The sequence below is a fragment of the Salmo trutta genome, chromosome 20, assembly GCF_901001165.1.
Source record: "Salmo trutta chromosome 20, fSalTru1.1, whole genome shotgun sequence".
In the NCBI taxonomy this organism is placed as follows: domain Eukaryota; kingdom Metazoa; phylum Chordata; class Actinopteri; order Salmoniformes; family Salmonidae; genus Salmo; species Salmo trutta.
In genome coordinates, this window is record NC_042976.1 from 2,595,655 (window position 1) to 2,615,814 (window position 20,160).

Here is a 20,160-nt window from a genome sequence, read left to right on the forward strand (position 1 = left end):
AGGAGGGTTGGCAGAAGGAGGGTTGGGCAGGAGGAGGGTTGGCAGGAAGAGGGTTGGGCAGGAAGACGGTTGGGAAAGGAAGAGGGTTGGGCAGGAAGAGGGTTGGCCAGGAGGAGGGTTGGCAGAAGGAGGGTTGGGAAAGGAAGAGGGTTAATATAAAACATATATATAGTGTTATAAAAATGATGTTATCATCCCAATGTTACATAAAACCCCAACTAGAACTTAATGGGAATCTTAATGTCATGGGAATGTTTCCGGTTTGCTGGGATGACATAATTTCCAATGAACTCAGATCTCCTCCAACTATTGTATCATCACCAGCGAAAACTGATCATCAACACACATATATGTTAAAATAAATTAAAGTGTTGAAAGGATACATTTTATGCTGAAACATTAAAAATGAACCATATTCACTAAGTAGATTGACTATATTTAGGATAATGTTTTACAGCTTTGTAATTCTATTTTTTAATATTAATATTAATGTATTTTTTCTTTTTTTTTTACTTTACATGTTATAAAAATTCCATAAAATCCTAAAAGTTTTCACAATTCTGCTACTTTACTGGTAACCCTTTGCCAACTCATGTCTGTATACTGAACCAAGTGTCTTCGTCAGTGTGTTCTGCTGTCTGCTACCCAGGCAGCCCCCCAGAGCCAGGTACTGAGATGGAGGGACTGGCCAGTAGGAGGCAGTCAGAGACGGTCCCTCTGACCCCTGAACCACAGGAAGTCCCACCACAGAAGAGGAAGAAGAAAAAGAAAGCTCAGACCCAAGGTACCCTGGGTTCTGTTACCCTGGGTTCTGTTACCCTGGGTTCTGTTACCCTAGTACCCTAGATTCTGTTACCCTAGTACCCTAGGTTCTGTTACCCTGGGTTCTGTTACCCTAGTACCCTAGATTCTGTTACCCTAGTACCCTGGGTTCTGTTACCCTGGGTTCTGTTACCCTAGTACCCTGGGTTCTGTTACCCTAGTACCCTAGGTTCTGTTACCCTAGTACCCTAGGTTCTGTTACCCTGGGTTCTGTTACCCTGGGTTCTGTTACCCTAGGTTCTGTTACCCTAGTACCCTGGGTTCTGTTACCCTAGTACCCTGGGTTCTGTTACCCTAGTACCCTAGGTTCTGTTACCCTAGTACCCTAGGTTCTGTTACCCTGGGTTCTGTTACCCTAGTACCCTAGATTCTGTTACCCTAGTACCCTAGGTTCTGTTACCCTAGTACCCTAGGTTCTGTTACCCTAGTACCCTAGGTTCTGTTACCCTAGTACCCTAGATTCTGTTACCCTAGTACCCTGGGTTCTGTTACCCTAGTACCCTAGATTCTGTTACCCTAGTACCCTGGGTTCTGTTACCCTGGGTTCTGTTACCCTAGTACCCTAGGTTCTGTTACCCTAGTACCCTAGGTTCTGTTACCCTGGGTTCTGTTACCCTAGTACCCTAGATTCTGTTACCCTAGTACCCTAGGTTCTGTTACCCTGGGTTCTGTTACCCTAGTACCCTAGATTCTGTTACCCTAGTACCCTGGGTTCTGTTACCCTGGGTTCTGTTACCCTAGTACCCTGGGTTCTGTTACCCTAGTACCCTAGGTTCTGTTACCCTAGTACCCTAGGTTCTGTTACCCTGGGTTCTGTTACCCTAGTACCCTAGATTCTGTTACCCTAGTACCCTGGGTTCTGTTACCCTGGGTTCTGTTACCCTAGTACCCTAGATTCTGTTACCCTAGTACCCTGGGTTCTGTTACCCTGGGTTCTGTTACCCTAGTACCCTAGATTCTGTTACCCTAGTACCCTAGGTTCTGTTACCCTAGTACCCTAGGTTCTGTTACCCTAGTACCCTAGATTCTGTTACCCTAGTACCCTGGGTTCTGTTACCCTAGTACCCTATATTCTGTTACCCTAGTACCCTGGGTTCTGTTACCCTGGGTTCTGTTACCCTAGTACCCTAGGTTCTGTTACCCTAGTACCCTAGGTTCTGTTACCCTGGGTTCTGTTACCCTAGTACCCTAGATTCTGTTACCCTAGTACCCTGGGTTCTGTTACCCTGGGTTCTGTTACCCTAGTACCCTAGATTCTGTTACCCTAGTACCCTGGGTTCTGTTACCCTGGGTTCTGTTACCCTAGTACCCTAGATTCTGTTACCCTAGTACCCTAGGTTCTGTTACCCTAGTACCCTAGATTCTGTTACCCTAGTACCCTAGGTTCTGTTACCCTAGTACCCTAGGTTCTGTTACCCTAGTACCCTAGATTCTGTTACCCTAGTACCCTAGATTCTGTTACCCTAGTACCCTAGGTTCTGTTACCCTAGTACCCTAGGTTCTGTTACCCTAGGTTCTGTTACCCTGGGTTCTGTTACCCTAGTACCCTAGATTCTGTTACCCTAGTACCCTAGGTTCTGTTACCCTAGTACCCTAGGTTCTGTTACCCTAGTACCCTAGATTTTGTTACCCTAGGTTCTGTTACCCTGGGTTCTGTTACCCTAGTACCCTAGGTTCTGTTACTCTAGGTTCTGTTACTCTAGGTTCTGTTACTCTCGTACCCTAGGTTCTGTTACCCTAGTACCCTAGGTTCTGTTACCCTAGTACCCTAGGTTCTGTTACCCTGGTACCCTGTGTTCTGTTACCCTGGGTTCTGTTACCCTAGGTTATGTTACCCTAGTACCCTAGGTTCTGTTACTCTAGGTTCTGTTACTCTAGGTTCTGTTACCCTAGTACCCTGTGTTCTGTTACCCTGGGTTCTGTTACTCTAGGTTATATTACTCTAGGTTCTGTTACCCTGGGTTCTGTTACTCTAGGTTCTATTACTCTAGGTTCTGTTACCCTGTGTTCTGTTACTCTAGGATCTGTTACTCTAGGTTCTGTTACCCTGGGTTCTGTTACTCTAGGTTCTATTACTCTAGGTTCTGTTACCCTGGGTTCTGTTACCCTAGTACCCTGTGTTCTGTTACCCTAGTACCCTAGGTTCTGTTACCCTGGTACCCTGTGTCCTGTTAGCCTGGGTTCTGTTACCCTAGGTTCTGTTACCCTAGGTTCTGTTACCCTGGGTTCTGTTACCCTGGGTTCTGTTTCCCTGGGTTATGTTGCCCTGGGTTCTGTTACCCTGGGTTCTGTTACCCTGGGTTCTGTTACCCTGGGTTCTGTTTCCCTGGGTTATGTTGCCCTGGGTTCTGTTACCCTGGGTTATGTTACTCTAGGTTCTGATACCCTGGGTTCTGTTACTCTAGGTTCTGTTACTCTAGGTTCTGTTACTCTAGGTTCTGTTACCCTGGGTTCTGTTACTCTAGGTTCTATTACTCTAGGTTATGTTACCCTGTGTTCTGTTATCTGGGTTCTGTTACTCTAGGTTCTGTTACCCTAGTACCCTGTGTTCTGTTACCCTAGGTTCTGTTACCCTGGGTTCTGTTACCCTGGGTTCTGTTACTCTAAGTTCTGTTACCCTAGGTTCTGTTACTCTAGGTTCTGATTCCCTGGGTTCTGTTACTCTAGGTTCTATTACTCTAGGTTATGTTACCCTGTGTTCTGTTATCTGGGTTCTGTTACTCTAGGTTCTGTTACCCTAGTACCCTGTGTTCTGTTACCCTAGGTTATCTTACCCTGGGTTCTGTTACCCTGGGTTCTGTTACCCTGGGTTCTTTTACTCTAAGTTCTGTTACTCTAGGTTCTGTTACTCTAGGTTCTGATACCCTGGGTTCTGTTACTCTAGGTTCTGTTACTCTAAGTTCTGTTACCCTAGGTTCTGTTACTCTAGGTTCTGATACCCTGGGTTCTGTTACTCTAGGTTCTGTTACCCTAGGTTCTGTTACCCTGGGTTCTGTTACCCTAGTACCCTGGGTTCTGTTACCCTAGTACCCTAGGTTCTGTTACCCTAGTACCCTAGGTTCTGTTACCCTGGTACCCTGTGTTCTGTTACCCTGGGTTCTGTTACCCTAGTACCCTAGGTTATGTTACCCTAGTACCCTAGGTTCTGTTACCCTAGTACCCTGTGTTCTGTTACCCTGGGTTCTGTTACTCTAGGTTATATTACTCTAGGTTCTGTTACCCTGGGTTCTGTTACTCTAGGTTCTATTACTCTAGGTTCTGTTACCCTGTGTTCTGTTACTCTAGGTTCTGTTACTCTAGGTTCTGTTACCCTGGGTTCTGTTACTCTAGGTTCTATTACTCTAGGTTCTGTTACCCTGGGTTCTGTTACCCTAGTACCCTGGGTTCTGTTACCCTAGTACCCTAGGTTCTGTTACCCTGGTACCCTGTGTTCTGTTACCCTGGGTTCTGTTACCCTAGGTTCTGTTACCCTAGGTTCTGTTACCCTGGGTTCTGTTACCCTGGGTTCTGTTACCCTGGGTTCTGTTTCCCTGGGTTATGTTGCCCTGGGTTCTGTTACTCTAAGTTCTGTTACTCTAGGTTCTGTTACCCTGGGTTCTGTTACTCTAAGTTCTGTTACCCTAGGTTCTGTTACTCTAGGTTCTGATACCCTGGGTTCTGTTACTCTAGGTTCTGTTACCCTAGGTTCTGTTACCCTGGGTTCTGTTACCCTAGTACCCTGGGTTCTGTTACTCTAGGTTCTGTTACTTACCCTGGGTTCTGTTACCCTAGGTTCTGTTACCCTAGGTTCTGCCTGCAGAGAGTAGCATAATGTGTCTGATTCTCTAATAATGGTATGGGAATAATAATTAATTGTATTTTGTAAAGTGGTTTCTTGCCTCAAACAACATGTTCAGTCCCCTCCTTGTCTGAATGACGAGTAGATAAACAGGTTAATGTGAAGCTCTGCATGTTTCTTTCAAAAGTCTCGTGGAATGTAGGTCCTACATTAAACACCACACATTTTGGCTGCTACTGTACTGAATGATAGAACAGCTATTTTAATGTTAAAATGGAATGCGTTTTTCCTCCATTGTTTTTGATGGTAGCCCCACTGTGGTAGATGGCCTCCTACATAAACCATGAGCTTTTACAAGACCTGTACAACAACGGTGAGAGAGAAAATGTAATTGTCTTTCAAACTGTGAAGCATATTTGTAAACAATTTTACATGAAGAATGTCCGAATTCCAATTGTGCAATAATTTTAAAAGTAACGGCGTATTAAAAAACAGTTTTGGTGCACGCTTAAAAAGAGCTATTTTTTATTTCTCAAACTGTTCATTGAAGCACGCCTCCCATTAACAATTCAGGCTACAGGCTATCAGCGAGTCACTCACCACTTTACAAAGTCAGCTGGAGACAGTAGGCATGAATGTTTTGTTTCATATTATGAGGCATGTCTTACCTCGCTTCAAAGTAGCCTGTAGGAAGAATCCAACCAGGGAAATGGGGAGGCAAAATCTTTTATAAAGACTTCAAAGGCGGAGTGTGAGTTTGGGGAAGCTTGCAATTTTTCCTACCAGTTCTACCATTCTGCGTGCCAGTTATGATTTTCATACGCACATTTTAGTGGAACGGGTTTTATTTCAATAATAACGTTTTTAAGTTTCTCAAAATCATTGCAATGTGGTTAATATTAAAAATCTGAATTAAAATGTAAAAACAAATCTCAAAGCTAAAAGTGACCTAATGTGAGATCACCAGCCTTTTATCTCATTGGCTAAAGGAAATTACCTCACAGAACTCATAGACAATCAAATCAAATGTTATTGGTCACATGCGCTGAATACAACAGGTGTAGACCTCACAGTGAAATGCTGAATACAACAGGTGTAGTAGACCTCACAGTGAAATGCTGAATACAACAGGTGTAGTAGACCTCACAGTGAAATGCTGAATACAACAGGTGTAGTAGACCTCACAGTGAAATGCTGAATACAACAGGTATAGTAGACCTTACAGTGAAACGCTGAATACAACAGGTGTAGTAGACCTCACAGTGAAATGCTGAATACAACAGGTGTAGACCTCACAGTGAAATGCTGAATACAACAGGTGTAGACCTCACAGTGAAATGCTGAATACAACAGGTGTAGTAGACCTTACAGTGAAATGCTGAATACAACAGGTGTAGTAGACCTCACAGTGAAATGCTGAATACAACAGGTGTAGTAGACCTCACAGTGAAATGCTGAATACAACAGGTGTAGTAGACCTTACAGTGAAATGCTGAATACAACAGGTGTAGTAGACCTCACAGTGAAATGCTGAATACAACAGGTGTAGACCTCACAGTGAAATGCTGAATACAATAGGTGTAGACCTCACAGTGAAATGCTGAATACAAAAGGTGTAGACCTCACAGTGAAATGCTGAATACAACAGGTGTAGACCTCACAGTGAAATGCTGAATACAACAGATGTAGTAGACCTCACAGTGAAATGCTGAATACAACAGGTGTAGTAGACCTTACAGTGAAATGCTGAATACAACAGGTGTAGTAGACCTTACCGTGAAATGCTGAATACAACAGGTGTAGTAGACCTTACAGTGAAACGCTGAATACAACAGGTGTAGTAGACCTCACAGTGAAATGCTGAATACAACAGGTGTAGTAGACCTCACAGTGAAATGCTGAATACAACAGGTGTAGTAGACCTCACAGTGAAATGCTGAATACAACAGGTGTAGTAGACCTTACAGTGAAATGCTGAATACAACAGGTGTAGTAGACCTCACAGTGAAATGCTGAATACAACAGGTGTAGTAGACCTCACAGTGAAATGCTGAATACAACAGGTGTAGTAGACCTCACAGTGAAATGCTGAATACAACAGGTGTAGTAGACCTCACAGTGAAATGCTGAATACAACAGGTGTAGTAGACCTCACAGTGAAATGCTGAATACAACAGGTGTAGTAGACCTTACAGTGAAATGCTGAATACAACAGGTGTAGTAGACCTCACAGTGAAATGCTGAATACAACAGGTGTAGTAGACCTCACAGTGAAATGCTGAATACAACAGGTGTAGTAGACCTCACAGTGAAATGCTGAATACAACAGGTGTAGTAGACCTTTCAGTGAAATGCTGAATACAACAGGTGTAGTAGACCTTACAGTGAAATGCTGAATACAACAGGTGTAGACCTCACAGTGAAATGCTGAATACAACAGGTGTCGTAGACCTCACAGTGAAATGCTGAATACAACAGGTGTAGTAGACCTCACAGTGAAATGCTGAATATAACAGGTGTAGTAGACCTTACAGTGAAACGCTGAATACAACAGGTGTAGTAGACCTTACAGTGAAATGCTGAATACAACAGGTGTAGTAGACCTCACAGTGAAATGCTGAATACAACAGGTGTAGTAGACCTTTCAGTGAAATGCTGAATACAACAGGTGTAGTAGACCTTACAGTGAAATGCTGAATACAACAGGTGTAGTAGACCTCACAGTGAAATGCTGAATACAACAGGTGTAGCCTTCCCTGTAGCTCAGTTGGTAGAGCATGGTGTTCGCAACGCCAGGGTTGTGGGTTCGATTCCCACGGGGGGCCAGCACAGGAAAAAAAATAAAATAAATGAAATGTATACATTCACTACTGTAAGTCGCTCTGGATAAGAGCGTATGCTAAATGACTAAAATGTAGGTGTAGACCTCACAGTGAAATGCTGAATACAACAGGTGTAGACCTCACAGTGAAATGCTGAATACAACAGGTGTAGTAGACCTCACAGTGAAATGCTGAATACAACAGGTGTAGTAGACCTCACAGTGAAATGCTGAATACAACAGGTGTAGTAGACCTTACAGTGAAATGCTGAATACAACAGGTGTAGTAGACCTTACAGTGAAATGCTGAATACAACAGGTGTAGTAGACCTCACAGTGAAATGCTGAATACAACAGGTGTAGACCTCACAGTGAAATGCTGAATACAACAGGTGTAGTAGACCTCACAGTGAAATGCTGAATACAACAGGTGTAGTAGAACTTACAGTGAAATGCTTACAGTGAAATGCTGAATACAACAGGTGTAGTAGACCTCACAGTGAAATGCTGAATACAACAGGTGTAGTAGACCTCACAGTGAAATGCTGAATACAACAGGTGTAGTAGACCTTACAGTGAAATGCTGAATACAACAGGTGTAGTAGACCTCACAGTGAAATGCTGAATACAACAGGTGTAGTAGACCTCACAGTGAAATGCTGAATACAACAGGTGTAGTAGACCTCACAGTGAAATGCTGAATACAACAGGTGTAGTAGACCTTACAGTGAAATGCTGAATACAACAGGTGTAGTAGACCTCACAGTGAAATGCTGAATACAACAGGTGTAGTAGACCTTACAGTGAAATGCTGAATACAACAGGTGTAGTAGACCTTTCAGTGAAATGCTGAATACAACAGGTGTAGTAGACCTTACAGTGAAATGCTGAATACAACAGGTGTAGTAGACCTCACAGTGAAATGCTGAATACAACAGGTGTAGCCTTCCCTGTAGCTCAGTTGGTAGAGCATGGTGTTCGCAACGCCAGGGTTGTGGGTTCGATTCCCACGGGGGGCCAGCACAGGAAAAAAATAAAAATAAATGAAATGTATGCATTCACTACTGTAAGTCGCTCTGGATAAGAGCGTATGCTAAATGACTAAAATGTAGGTGTAGACCTCACAGTGAAATGCTGAATACAACAGGTGTAGACCTCACAGTGAAATGCTGAATACAACAGGTGTAGACCTCACAGTGAAATGCTGAATACAACAGGTGTAGTAGACCTCACAGTGAAATGCTGAATACAACAGGTGTAGTAGACCTTACAGTGAAATGCTGAATACAACAGGTGTAGTAGACCTCACAGTGAAATGCTGAATACAACAGGTGTAGTAGACCTTACAGTGAAATGCTGAATACAACAGGTGTAGTAGACCTTTCAGTGAAATGCTGAATACAACAGGTGTAGTAGACCTTACAGTGAAATGCTGAATACAACAGGTGTAGTAGACCTCACAGTGAAATGCTGAATACAACAGGTGTAGCCTTCCCTGTAGCTCAGTTGGTAGAGCATGGTGTTCGCAACGCCAGGGTTGTGGGTTCGATTCCCACGGGGGGCCAGCACAGGAAAAAAATAAAAATAAATGAAATGTATGCATTCACTACTGTAAGTCGCTCTGGATAAGAGCGTATGCTAAATGACTAAAATGTAGGTGTAGACCTCACAGTGAAATGCTGAATACAACAGGTGTAGACCTCACAGTGAAATGCTGAATACAACAGGTGTAGACCTCACAGTGAAATGCTGAATACAACAGGTGTAGTAGACCTCACAGTGAAATGCTGAATACAACAGGTGTAGTAGACCTCACAGTGAAATGCTGAATACAACAGGTGTAGTAGACCTTACAGTGAAATGCTGAATACAACAGGTGTAGTAGACCTCACAGTGAAATGCTGAATACAACAGGTGTAGTAGACCTCACAGTGAAATGCTGAATACAACAGGTGTAGTAGACCTCACAGTGAAATGCTGAATACAACAGGTGTAGTAGACCTTACAGTGAAATGCTGAATACAACAGGTGTAGTAGACCTTACAGTGAAATGCTGAATACAACAGGTGTAGTAGACCTCACAGTGAAATGCTGAATACAACAGGTGTAGTAGACCTCACAGTGAAATGCTGAATACAACAGGTGTAGTAGACCTCACAGTGAAATGCTGAATACAACAGGTGTAGTAGACCTCACAGTGAAATGCTGAATACAACAGGTGTAGTAGACCTCACAGTGAAATGCTGAATACAACAGGTGTAGTAGACCTCACAGTGAAATGCTGAATACAACAGGTGTAGTAGACCTTACAGTGAAACGCTGAATACAACAGGTGTAGTAGACCTTACAGTGAAACGCTGAATACAACAGGTGTAGTAGACCTTACAGTGAAACGCTGAATACAACAGGTGTAGTAGACCTCACAGTGAAATGCTGAATACAACAGGTGTAGTAGACCTTACAGTGAAATGCTGAATACAACAGGTGTAGTAGACCTCACAGTGAAATGCTGAATAAAACAGGTGTAGACCTCACAGTGAAATGCCTGAATACAACAGGTGTAGTAGACCTCACAGTGAAATGCTGAATACAACAGGTGTAGTAGACCTCACAGTGAAATGCTGAATACAACAGGTGTAGTAGACCTCACAGTGAAATGCTGAATACAACAGGTGTAGTAGACCTCACAGTGAAATGCTGAATACAACAGGTGTAGTAGACCTCACAGTGAAATGCTGAATACAACAGGTGTAGTAGACCTCACAGTGAAATGCTGAATACAACATGTGTAGTAGACCTCACAGTGAAATGCTGAATACAACAGGTGTAGTAGACCTCACAGTGAAATGCTGAATACAACAGGTGTAGACCTCACAGTGAAACGCTGAATACAACAGGTGTAGTAGACCTTACAGTGAAACGCTGAATACAACAGGTGTAGTAGACCTCACAGTGAAATGCTGAATACAACAGGTGTAGTAGACCTTACAGTGAAACGCTGAATACAACAGGTGTAGTAGACCTTACAGTGAAATGCTGAATACAACAGGTGTAGTAGACCTCACAGTGAAATGCTGAATAAAACAGGTGTAGACCTCACAGTGAAATGCTGAATACAACAGGTGTAGTAGACCTCACAGTGAAATGCTGAATACAACAGGTGTAGTAGACCTCACAGTGAAATGCTGAATACAACAGGTGTAGTAGACCTCACAGTGAAATGCTGAATACAACAGGTGTAGTAGACCTCACAGTGAAATGCTGAATACAACAGGTGTAGTAGACCTCACAGTGAAATGCTGAATACAACATGTGTAGTAGACCTCACAGTGAAATGCTGAATACAACAGGTGTAGTAGACCTCACAGTGAAATGCTGAATACAACAGGTGTAGACCTCACAGTGAAATGCTGAATACAACAGGTGTAGTAGACCTCACAGTGAAATGCTGAATACAAAAGGTGTAGACCTCACAGTGAAATGCTGAATACAACAGGTGTAGACCTTACAGTGAAATGCTGAATACAACAGGTGTAGTAGACCTTACAGTGAAATGCTGAATACAACAGGTTTAGACGTCACAGTGAAATGCTGAATACAACAGGTGTAGTAGACCTCACAGTGAAATGCTGAATACAACAGGTGTAGTAGACCTCACAGTGAAATGCTGAATACAACAGGTGTAGTAGACCTTACAGTGAAATGCTGAATACAACAGGTGTAGTAGACCTTACAGTGAAACGCTGAATACAAGAAGTGTAGTAGACCTCACAGTGAAATGCTGAATACAACAGGTGTAGTAGACCTCACAGTGAAATGCTGAATACAACAGGTGTAGTAGACCTCACAGTGAAATGCTGAATACAACAGGTGTAGTAGACCTCACAGTGAAATGCTGAATACAACAGGTGTAGTAGACCTTACAGTGAAATGCTGAATACAACAGGTGTAGTAGACCTCACAGTGAAATGCTGAATAAAACAGGTGTAGACCTCACAGTGAAATGCTGAATACAACAGGTGTAGACCTCACAGTGAAATGCTGAATACAACAGGTGTAGTAGACCTTACAGTGAAATGCTGAATACAACAGGTGTAGTAGACCTCACAGTGAAATGCTGAATACAACAGGTGTAGTAGACCTCACAGTGAAATGCTGAATACAACATGTGTAGTAGACCTCACAGTGAAATGCTGAATACAACAGGTGTAGTAGACCTCACAGTGAAATGCTGAATACAACAGGTGTAGTAGACCTTTCAGTGAAATGCTGAATACAACAGGTGTAGTAGACCTTACAGTGAAATGCTGAATACAACAGGTGTAGACCTCACAGTGAAATGCTGAATACAACAGGTGAAATACTAAATACAACAGTAGACCCAACAATGCAGTTTTAAGAAAATGAGAGTTAAGAAAATATTTACTAAATAAACTGAAGTAAAAAAAAGTAACACAGTAAAATAACAACGTGGAGGCTATATACAGGGTGTTATGGTACAGAGTCAATGTGGAGGCTATATACAGGGTGTTACGGTACAGAGTCAATGTGGAGGCTATATACAGGGTGTTACGGTACAGAGTCAATGTGGAGGCTATATACAGGGTGTTACGGTACAGAGTCAATGTGGAGGCTATATACAGGGTGTTACGGTACAGAGTCAATGTGGAGGCTATATACAGGGTATTACGGTACAGAGTCAATGTGGAGGCTATATACAGGGTATACGGTACAGAGTCAATGTGGAGGCTATATACAGGGTATTACGGTACAGAGTCAATGTGGAGGCTATATACAGGGTGTTACGGTACAGAGTCAATGTGGAGGCTATATACAGGGTGTTACGGTACAGAGTCAATGTGGAGGCTATATACAGGGTATTACGGTACAGAGTCAATGTGGAGGCTATATACAGGGTATTACGGTACAGAGTCAATGTGGAGGCTATATACAGGGTATTACGGTACAGAGTCAATGTGGAGGCTATATACAGGGTATTACGGTACAGAGTCAATGTGGAGGCTATATACAGGGTATTACGGTACAGAGTCAATGTGGAGGCTATATACAGGGTATTACGGTACAGAGTCAATGTGGAGGCTATATACAGGGTATTACGGTACAGAGTCAATGTGGAGGCTATATACAGGGTATTACGGTACAGAGTCAATGTGGAGGCTATATACAGGGTATTACGGTACAGAGTCAATGTGGAGGCTATATACAATGTGGAGGCTATATACAGGGTGTTACGGTACAGAGTCAATGTGGAGGCTATATACAGGGGGTACCGGTACAGAGTCAATGTGGAGGCTATATACAGGGGGTACCGGTACAGAGTCAATGTGGAGGCTATATACAGGGGGTACCGGTACAGAGTCAATGTGGAGGCTATATACAGGGGGTACCGGTACAGAGTCAATGTGGAGGCTATATACAGGGGGTACCGGTACAGAGTCAATGTGGAGGCTATGTACAGGGTGTTATGGTACAGAGTCAATGTGGAGGCTATATACAGGGGGCACCGGTACAGAGTCAATATGGAGGCTATATACAGGGTATTACGGTACAGAGTCAATGAGGAGGCTATATACAGGGGGCACCGGTACAGAGTCAATGTGGAGGCTATACACAGGGTGTTACGGTACAGAGTCAATGTGGAGGCTATATACAGGGGGTACCGGTACAGAGTCAATGTGGAGGCTATATACAGGGTGTTACGGTACAGAGTCAATGTGGAGGCTATATACAGGGGGTACCGGTACAGAGTCAATGTGGAGGCTATATACAGGGTATTACGGTACAGAGTCAATGAGCGGGGGTACAGGTCAGTCAAGGTAATTGAGGTAATATGTACATGTAGGTAGGGGTACAGGTTAAATGAGGTAATATGTACATGTAGGTAGGGGTACAGGGACTATGCATTGCAGCAGTAGCAGCAGTGTAAAAAATGCAAATAGTCTTATGGTTTGGGGGTAGAAGCTGTGAAGGAGCCTTGTGGACCTAGACAGGGCGCTCCGTGCTGTAGCAGAGAGGCCTTCCTCTGACACCGCCTGGTATAGAGGTCCTGGATGTCAGGAAGCTTGGCCCCAGTGATGTACTGGGCCGTTCGCACTACCCTCTGTAGCGGCTTGCGGTTGGATGCCGAGCAGTTGCCATACCAGGTGGTGATGCAACCAGTCAGGATGCTCTCGATGGTGCAGCTGGATCTGGGGAACCATGCCAAATATTTTCAGTCTCCTGAGGGGGAATAGGTTTTGTCGTGCCCTCTTCACGACTGTCTTGTTGTGCTTGACCCATGCAACAGTAGGCCTATAACTTCCATTGCTCTTTCACACCGAAGACTTGTGATTATTGAGGGGGAGATTCGTAAATGATGGTTTTGAAATAAACAAAAACTTGCATTAACAGAAATGAATGTATCCAAATGACAGGGTTTAATGGTATATTTAGTCCTGGTGACGGAAATGGAGAATTGATCAAAATCTACAATCAACGGCCAAACAATTCACACAATGAATGTCCACGAATTGGCTGGAGACGGTGGAGCACATTCTGGAGAGAGAGAGAGAGACACACACACACACACACACACACACCTCTCCCTTTCTTCTTGTCTCAACATTTTAAATGATACTCGAGCCACATTATCTTCACATATTTGAGATGTTTTTCCACAGACATCCGTAACTGAATAATCAGCTAGGCTTATTGCCACGCGTGCTGCCCAACTAGGCAGAGGCCTACGAGCTTGTGATCTGAAACAGTCCACAGCTTACAATGACGGACTACCAAAAGGCAAATTGGACCCACCACTATGTCATGTCTCTCCTGTTCTATTAGACCCACCACTATGTCATGTCTCTCCTGTTCTATTGGACCCACCACTATGTCATGTCTCTCCTGTTCTATTAGACCCACCACTATGTCATTTCTCTCCTGTTCTATTGGACCCACCACTATGTCATGTCTCTCCTGTTCTATTGGACCCACCACTATGTCATGTCTCTCCTGTTCTATTAGACCCACCACTATGTCATGTCTCTCCTGTTCTATTAGACCCACCACTATGTCACTTCTCTCCTGTTCTATTAGACCCACCACTATGTCATTTCTCTCCTGTTCTATTAGACCCACCACTATGTCATGTCTCTCCTGTTCTATTGGACCCACCACTATGTCATGTCTCTCCTGTTCTATTGGACCCACCACACCACTATGTCATGTCTCTCCTGTTCTATTAGACCCACCACTATGTCATGTCTCTCCTGTTCTATTAGACCCACCACTATGTCATGTCTCTCCTGTTCTATTGGACCCACCACTATGTCATGTCTCTCCTGTTCTATTGGACCCACCACTATGTCATTTCTCTCCTGTTCTATTGGACCCACCACTATGTCATTTCTCTCCTGTTCTATTGGACCCACCACTATGTCATGTCTCTCCTGTTCTATTGGACCCACCACACCACTATGTCATGTCTCTCCTGTTCTATTGGACCCACCACTATGTCACTTCTCTCCTGTTCTATTAGACCCACCACTATGTCATGTCTCTCCTGTTCTATTAGACCCACCACTATGTCATGTCTCTCCTGTTCTATTGGACCCACCACTATGTCACTTCTCTCCTGTTCTATTAGACCCACCACTATGTCATGTCTCTCCTGTTCTATTGGACCCACCACACCACTATGTCATGTCTCTCCTGTTCTATTGGACCCACCACTATGTCACTTCTCTCCTGTTCTATTAGACCCACCACTATGTCATGTCTCTCCTGTTCTATTAGACCCACCACTATGTCATGTCTCTCCTGTTCTATTGGACCCACCACTATGTCATGTCTCTCCTGTTCTATTGGACCCACCACTATGTCATTTCTCTCCTGTTCTATTGGACCCACCACTATGTCATTTCTCTCCTGTTCTATTAGACCCACCACTATGTCATGTCTCTCCTGTTCTATTGGACCCACCACTATGTCATGTCTCTCCTGTTCTATTAGACCCACCACTATGTCATGTCTCTCCTGTTCTATTAGACCCACCACTATGTCATGTCTCTCCTGTTCTATTGGACCCACCACTATGTCATTTCTCTCCTGTTCTATTGGACCCACCACTATGTCATGTCTCTCCTGTTCTATTGGACCCACCACTATGTCACTTCTCTCCTGTTCTATTAGACCCACCACTATGTCATGTCTCTCCTGTTCTATTGGACCCACCACACCACTATGTCATGTCTCTCCTGTTCTATTGGACCCACCACTATGTCACTTCTCTCCTGTTCTATTAGACCCACCACTATGTCATTTCTCTCCTGTTCTATTAGACCCACCACTATGTCATGTCTCTCCTGTTCTATTAGACCCACCACTATGTCATTTCTCTCCTGTTCTATTGGTTTTCATATCATCTTTCTTTCATTGTCCAGAAGCCAAAGGCATAATCCTGGTTATATTATAAACCCATTATAGTTGTTGTTGCATCTTTAGATTTCCCCTTTTTCTAAGTTTCTAACAGAGATTTTCATCTCTGTCACATATGGAACCGCTATGAGGTGTACTGTTTAGAATGGTGTTTTCCCAGGTGTTTTCCCAGGTGTTTTCCCAGGTGTGCTGTTTAGAATGGTGTTTTCCCAGGTGTGCTGTTTAGAATGGTGTTTACCCAGGTGTGCTGTTTAGAATGGTGTTTTCCCAGGTGTGCTGTTTAGAATGGTGTTTTCCCAGGTGGGCTGTCTAGAATGGTGTTTTCCCAGGTGGGCTGTTTAGAATGGTGTTTACCCAGGTGTGCTGTTTAGAATGGTGTTTTCCCAGGTGTTTTCCCAGGTGTGCTGTTTAGGATGGTGTTTACCCAGGTGTGCTGTTTAGAATGGTGTTTTCCCAGGTGTTTTCCCAGGTGTGCTGTTTAGGATGGTGTTTACCCAGGTGTGCTGTTTAGAATGGTGTTTTCCCAGGTGTTTTCCCAGGTGTGCTGTTTAGAATGGTGTTTTCCCAGGTGTGCTGTTTAGAATGGTGTTTACCCAGGTGTGCTGTTTAGAATGGTGTTTTCCCAGGTGTTTTCCCAGGTGTGCTGTTTAGGATGGTGTTTACCCAGGTGTGCTGTTTAGAATGGTGTTTTCCCAGGTGTTTTCCCAGGTGTGCTGTTTAGGATGGTGTTTACCCAGGTGTGCTGTTTAGAATGGTGTTTTCCCAGGTGTTTTCCCAGGTGTGCTGTTTAGGATGGTGTTTACCCAGGTGTGCTGTTTAGAATGGTGTTTTCCCAGGTGTTTTCCCAGGTGGGCTGTTTAGAATGGTGTTTACCCAGGTGGGCTGTTTAGAATGGTGTTTTCTCAGGTGGTCTGTTTAGGATGGTGTATACCCAGGTGGGCTGTTTAGAATGGTGTTTACCCAGGTGTGCTGTTTAGAATGGTGTTTTCCCAGGTGTTTTCCCAGGTGGGCTGTTTAGAATGGTGTTTTCCCAGGTGTTTTCCCAGGTGTGCTGTTTAGAATGGTGTTTTCCCAGTTGGGCTGTCTAGAATGGTGTTTTCCCAGGTGGGCTGTTTAGAATGGTGTTTTCCCAGGTGTTTTCCCAGGTGTGCTGTTTAGAATGGTGTTTACCCAGGTGTGCTGTTTAGAATGGTGTTTTCCCAGGTGTTTTCCCAGGTGGGCTGTTTAGAATGGTGTTTACCCAGGTGGGCTGTTTAGAATGGTGTTTTCTCAGGTGGTCTGTTTAGGATGGTGTATACCCAGGTGGGCTGTTTAGAATGGTGTTTACCCAGGTGTGCTGTTTAGAATGGTGTTTTCCCAGGTGTGCTGTTTAGAATGGTGTTTTCCCAGGTGTTTTCCCAGGTGTGCTGTTTAGAATGGTGTTTACCCAGGTGGGCTGTTTAGAATGGTGTTTACCCAGGTGGGCTGTCTAGAATGGTGTTTTCCCGTAAATTGCATTTCGGCAAATGTTTAAAAATGAAGTTTTATTGGCTGCTTCATTACATAAGTTACATGTTCTGTTAAGATGCATTAGCATAATGTAAATGTTCTGTTAAGATGCAAATGTTCTGTTAAGGTACATTACCATAATGTACATGTGATTTCTGAACACTGTGTCAGGACACCCTATTGGGTCATGCACCCCAATGCATATGGATCCGGTAAATTTCTCAAATGGCAGGTATATATAAACAAAACAGTCTTCCCGGTCACGTTGTCCGGCGTCACATCTTCCTCATGGAAACCCTGCTGCTTTCTGTCTCCTACTTTCTGGCCTGGTTTTCCAAACACAGATGTATCCTGGACTAAAAAGCTCTCTGTTCTGAATCCTTTTAGTTCTAGACTAGCCTTAAAGTCATGATTTAGAGCTTTTGCATCATTTTAGATAGTAGTTTTGAAAGTAGTACTTACAAGACAAAATCGGGTCACTGATAATCGTGCACAATTGTGTACTACGTCATCAATTTCATATATGTTACGTCCTACAAACCCCCCAAAAAATATATATATGTTTATTCGTAAAATAAGTTCTGAATTTGTAAGTGCTTAAGACCCACGGACTGCATTATTAATCTGTGTCTAGCTAACTGGCCCTTTATGTCTAAACCTTTAATTTATCAGACTACAGCTGGGAAAGAAACAATCTGCCTGGTGTGTAGACTGTAGTCACAGTTGGTTGCAGCTGGACGTAGATGCTCGTTCGTTAGTTGGTCCTGGTTTAACACGAAGAGTCTACCACGGACTGTACAACTCAATAATTAGTTGGCTGTAGTTGTATAGATGTATAGAAAGCCTTTAAACCTCTCTCATCTCCATGTGTAATTATCTATTCTCAAATGGCTGGTAAATTATGGCTATCTATCTATCTATCTATCTATCTATCTATCTATCTTATCTAATCTTATCTATGTTATCTATCTATCTATGTTATCTATCTATCTATCTTATCTATTTTATCTAATCTTATCTATCTTATCTATGTTATCTATCTATCTATCTATCTATCTATCTATCTTATCTATGTTATCTATGTTATCTATCTATCTATCTATGTTATCTATCTATCTATCTATCTATCTATCTATCTATGTTATCTTATCTATCTATCTTATCTATCTATCTTATCTATGTTATCTATGTTATCTATCTATCTGTCTATCTGTCTATCTATCTATCTGTCTATCTATCTATCTATCTATCTATCTATCTATCTATCTATCTATCTATCTATCTATCTATCTATCTATGTTATCTTATCTATCTATCTTATCTATCTATCTTATCTATGTTATCTATGTTATCTATCTATCTATCTATCTATCTATCTATCTATCTATCTATCTATCTATCTATCTATCTATCTATCTATCTATCTATCTATCTATCTATCTATCTATCTATCTATCTATCTATCTATGTTATCTATCTATGTTATCTATCTATCTATCTATCTATCTATCTATCTATCTATCTATCTATCTATCTATCTATCTATCTATCTATGTTATCTATCTATCTATCTATCTATCTATCTATCTATCTATCTATCTATCTATCTATCTATGTTATCTATCTATCTATCTTATCTAATCTTATCTCATCTTATCTATGTTATCTATGTTATCTTATCTATCTATCTATCTAATCTTATCTATTTTATCTATCTTATCTATCTTATCTAATCATCTATCTATCTATCTATCTATCTATCTATCTATCTATCTATCTATCTATCTCAGACATGGAGGAGCCGGAGCTGGTGAATGGGGACGGGATGGACCAGCACACGGACGGGGAGGAACAAGTCGTCACCCGGACAAAAACCAAGAGGAAGAAGTGAGTGCTGGACTGCTGTAGGCCAGACCCTCCATAGCTTGGTACCACATCTGTTTGTGCGGTTTGCAACAAACCCATGTGGTCATTGTGACCGTAGGAAAACAGCACAACCAGATCTGGGATCCAGCCTAGACCCACCATGTCTGTGGTGCTGTGTGGGGGGTTATCCAATGCTCTGTAAAGCAACTGCTACAGATCATATGAAAAAGAGAACATTGTGATGAATCTAACATTCGGCATCGAACTCTGGGGACGTTCCAGGTCGCCTATATTGAATTATGTGTTTCCAGAACCCCCATCGATAGGACTTAAATGACCTGTTGACGATATATCTGCATGTTAAACAACCTGGAACGACTTCATAACCTTCATCTTGACATGTTACTATCTGCCCTCCTGCCTCTTTTAAAAAAATATATTTTTCCCCAAAACAGGAAGTCCAAGATTGACATGCATTACACCAATGACCTGGGTGTGGAGGACGGTGATATTGTCAGTGGTTTGCACCATGCTATCCCCCAGCATTCCCTGTTTTCGTCTCCTCTGGGCCACAGCCAGCCTGTCGGCAAAGTGTTTGTGGAGAGAAACAGTGAGTGTCCTGTCTCTGTTATATTCAAAGTGTTTGTGGAGAGAAACAGTGAGTGTCCTGTCTCTGTTATATTCAAAGTGTTTGTGGAGAGAAACAGTGAGTGTCCTGTCTCTGTTATATTTTAACATAAGATCGGAACGTACAACCAAATCTTACGGTGTCGGTAGAGACTTATAACTCGTACCTAAAACAATGGTACAATGGCGTTGAAAACTCTCAAAAAAGTATTTAACTTCTTAAAGTAAATCACTAGTCCAGGACTAATAAACAATTTCAATGGAGAGCATGTTTCGTAGTCCAGGACTAGACTAAATCTGTGTCCGGAGGGGAGAACTGACC

The 20,160-nt window shown here is 42.7% G+C and overlaps 1 protein-coding gene and 3 non-coding genes across 6 annotated transcripts in view; all 4 read left to right on the top strand.

Annotated features, from left to right (window-relative positions):
- Positions 1 to 20,160, top strand: part of tmem237a (transmembrane protein 237a) — a gene marked incomplete at its 3' end in the record, with an annotated part of 30,318 nt that overhangs the window by 8,902 nt on the left and 1,256 nt on the right. For 2 of the 3 annotated variants that reach the window (XM_029702023.1, XM_029702021.1), the window contains 3 exon segments: positions 626 to 784; positions 19,136 to 19,232; positions 19,667 to 19,821. In XM_029702023.1, coding sequence (XP_029557883.1) covers positions 626 to 784; positions 19,136 to 19,232; positions 19,667 to 19,821 — 411 coding nt within the window. 3 annotated transcript variants of the gene reach the window in all.
- Positions 7,350 to 7,425, top strand: trnaa-cgc (transfer RNA alanine (anticodon CGC)). Its single transcript has one exon. It is a non-coding gene; the product is annotated as a tRNA-Ala (tRNA).
- On the top strand, positions 8,365 to 8,440 carry trnaa-cgc (transfer RNA alanine (anticodon CGC)). The gene has a single exon. It is a non-coding gene; the product is annotated as a tRNA-Ala (tRNA).
- On the top strand, positions 8,910 to 8,985 carry trnaa-cgc (transfer RNA alanine (anticodon CGC)). The gene has a single exon. It is a non-coding gene; the product is annotated as a tRNA-Ala (tRNA).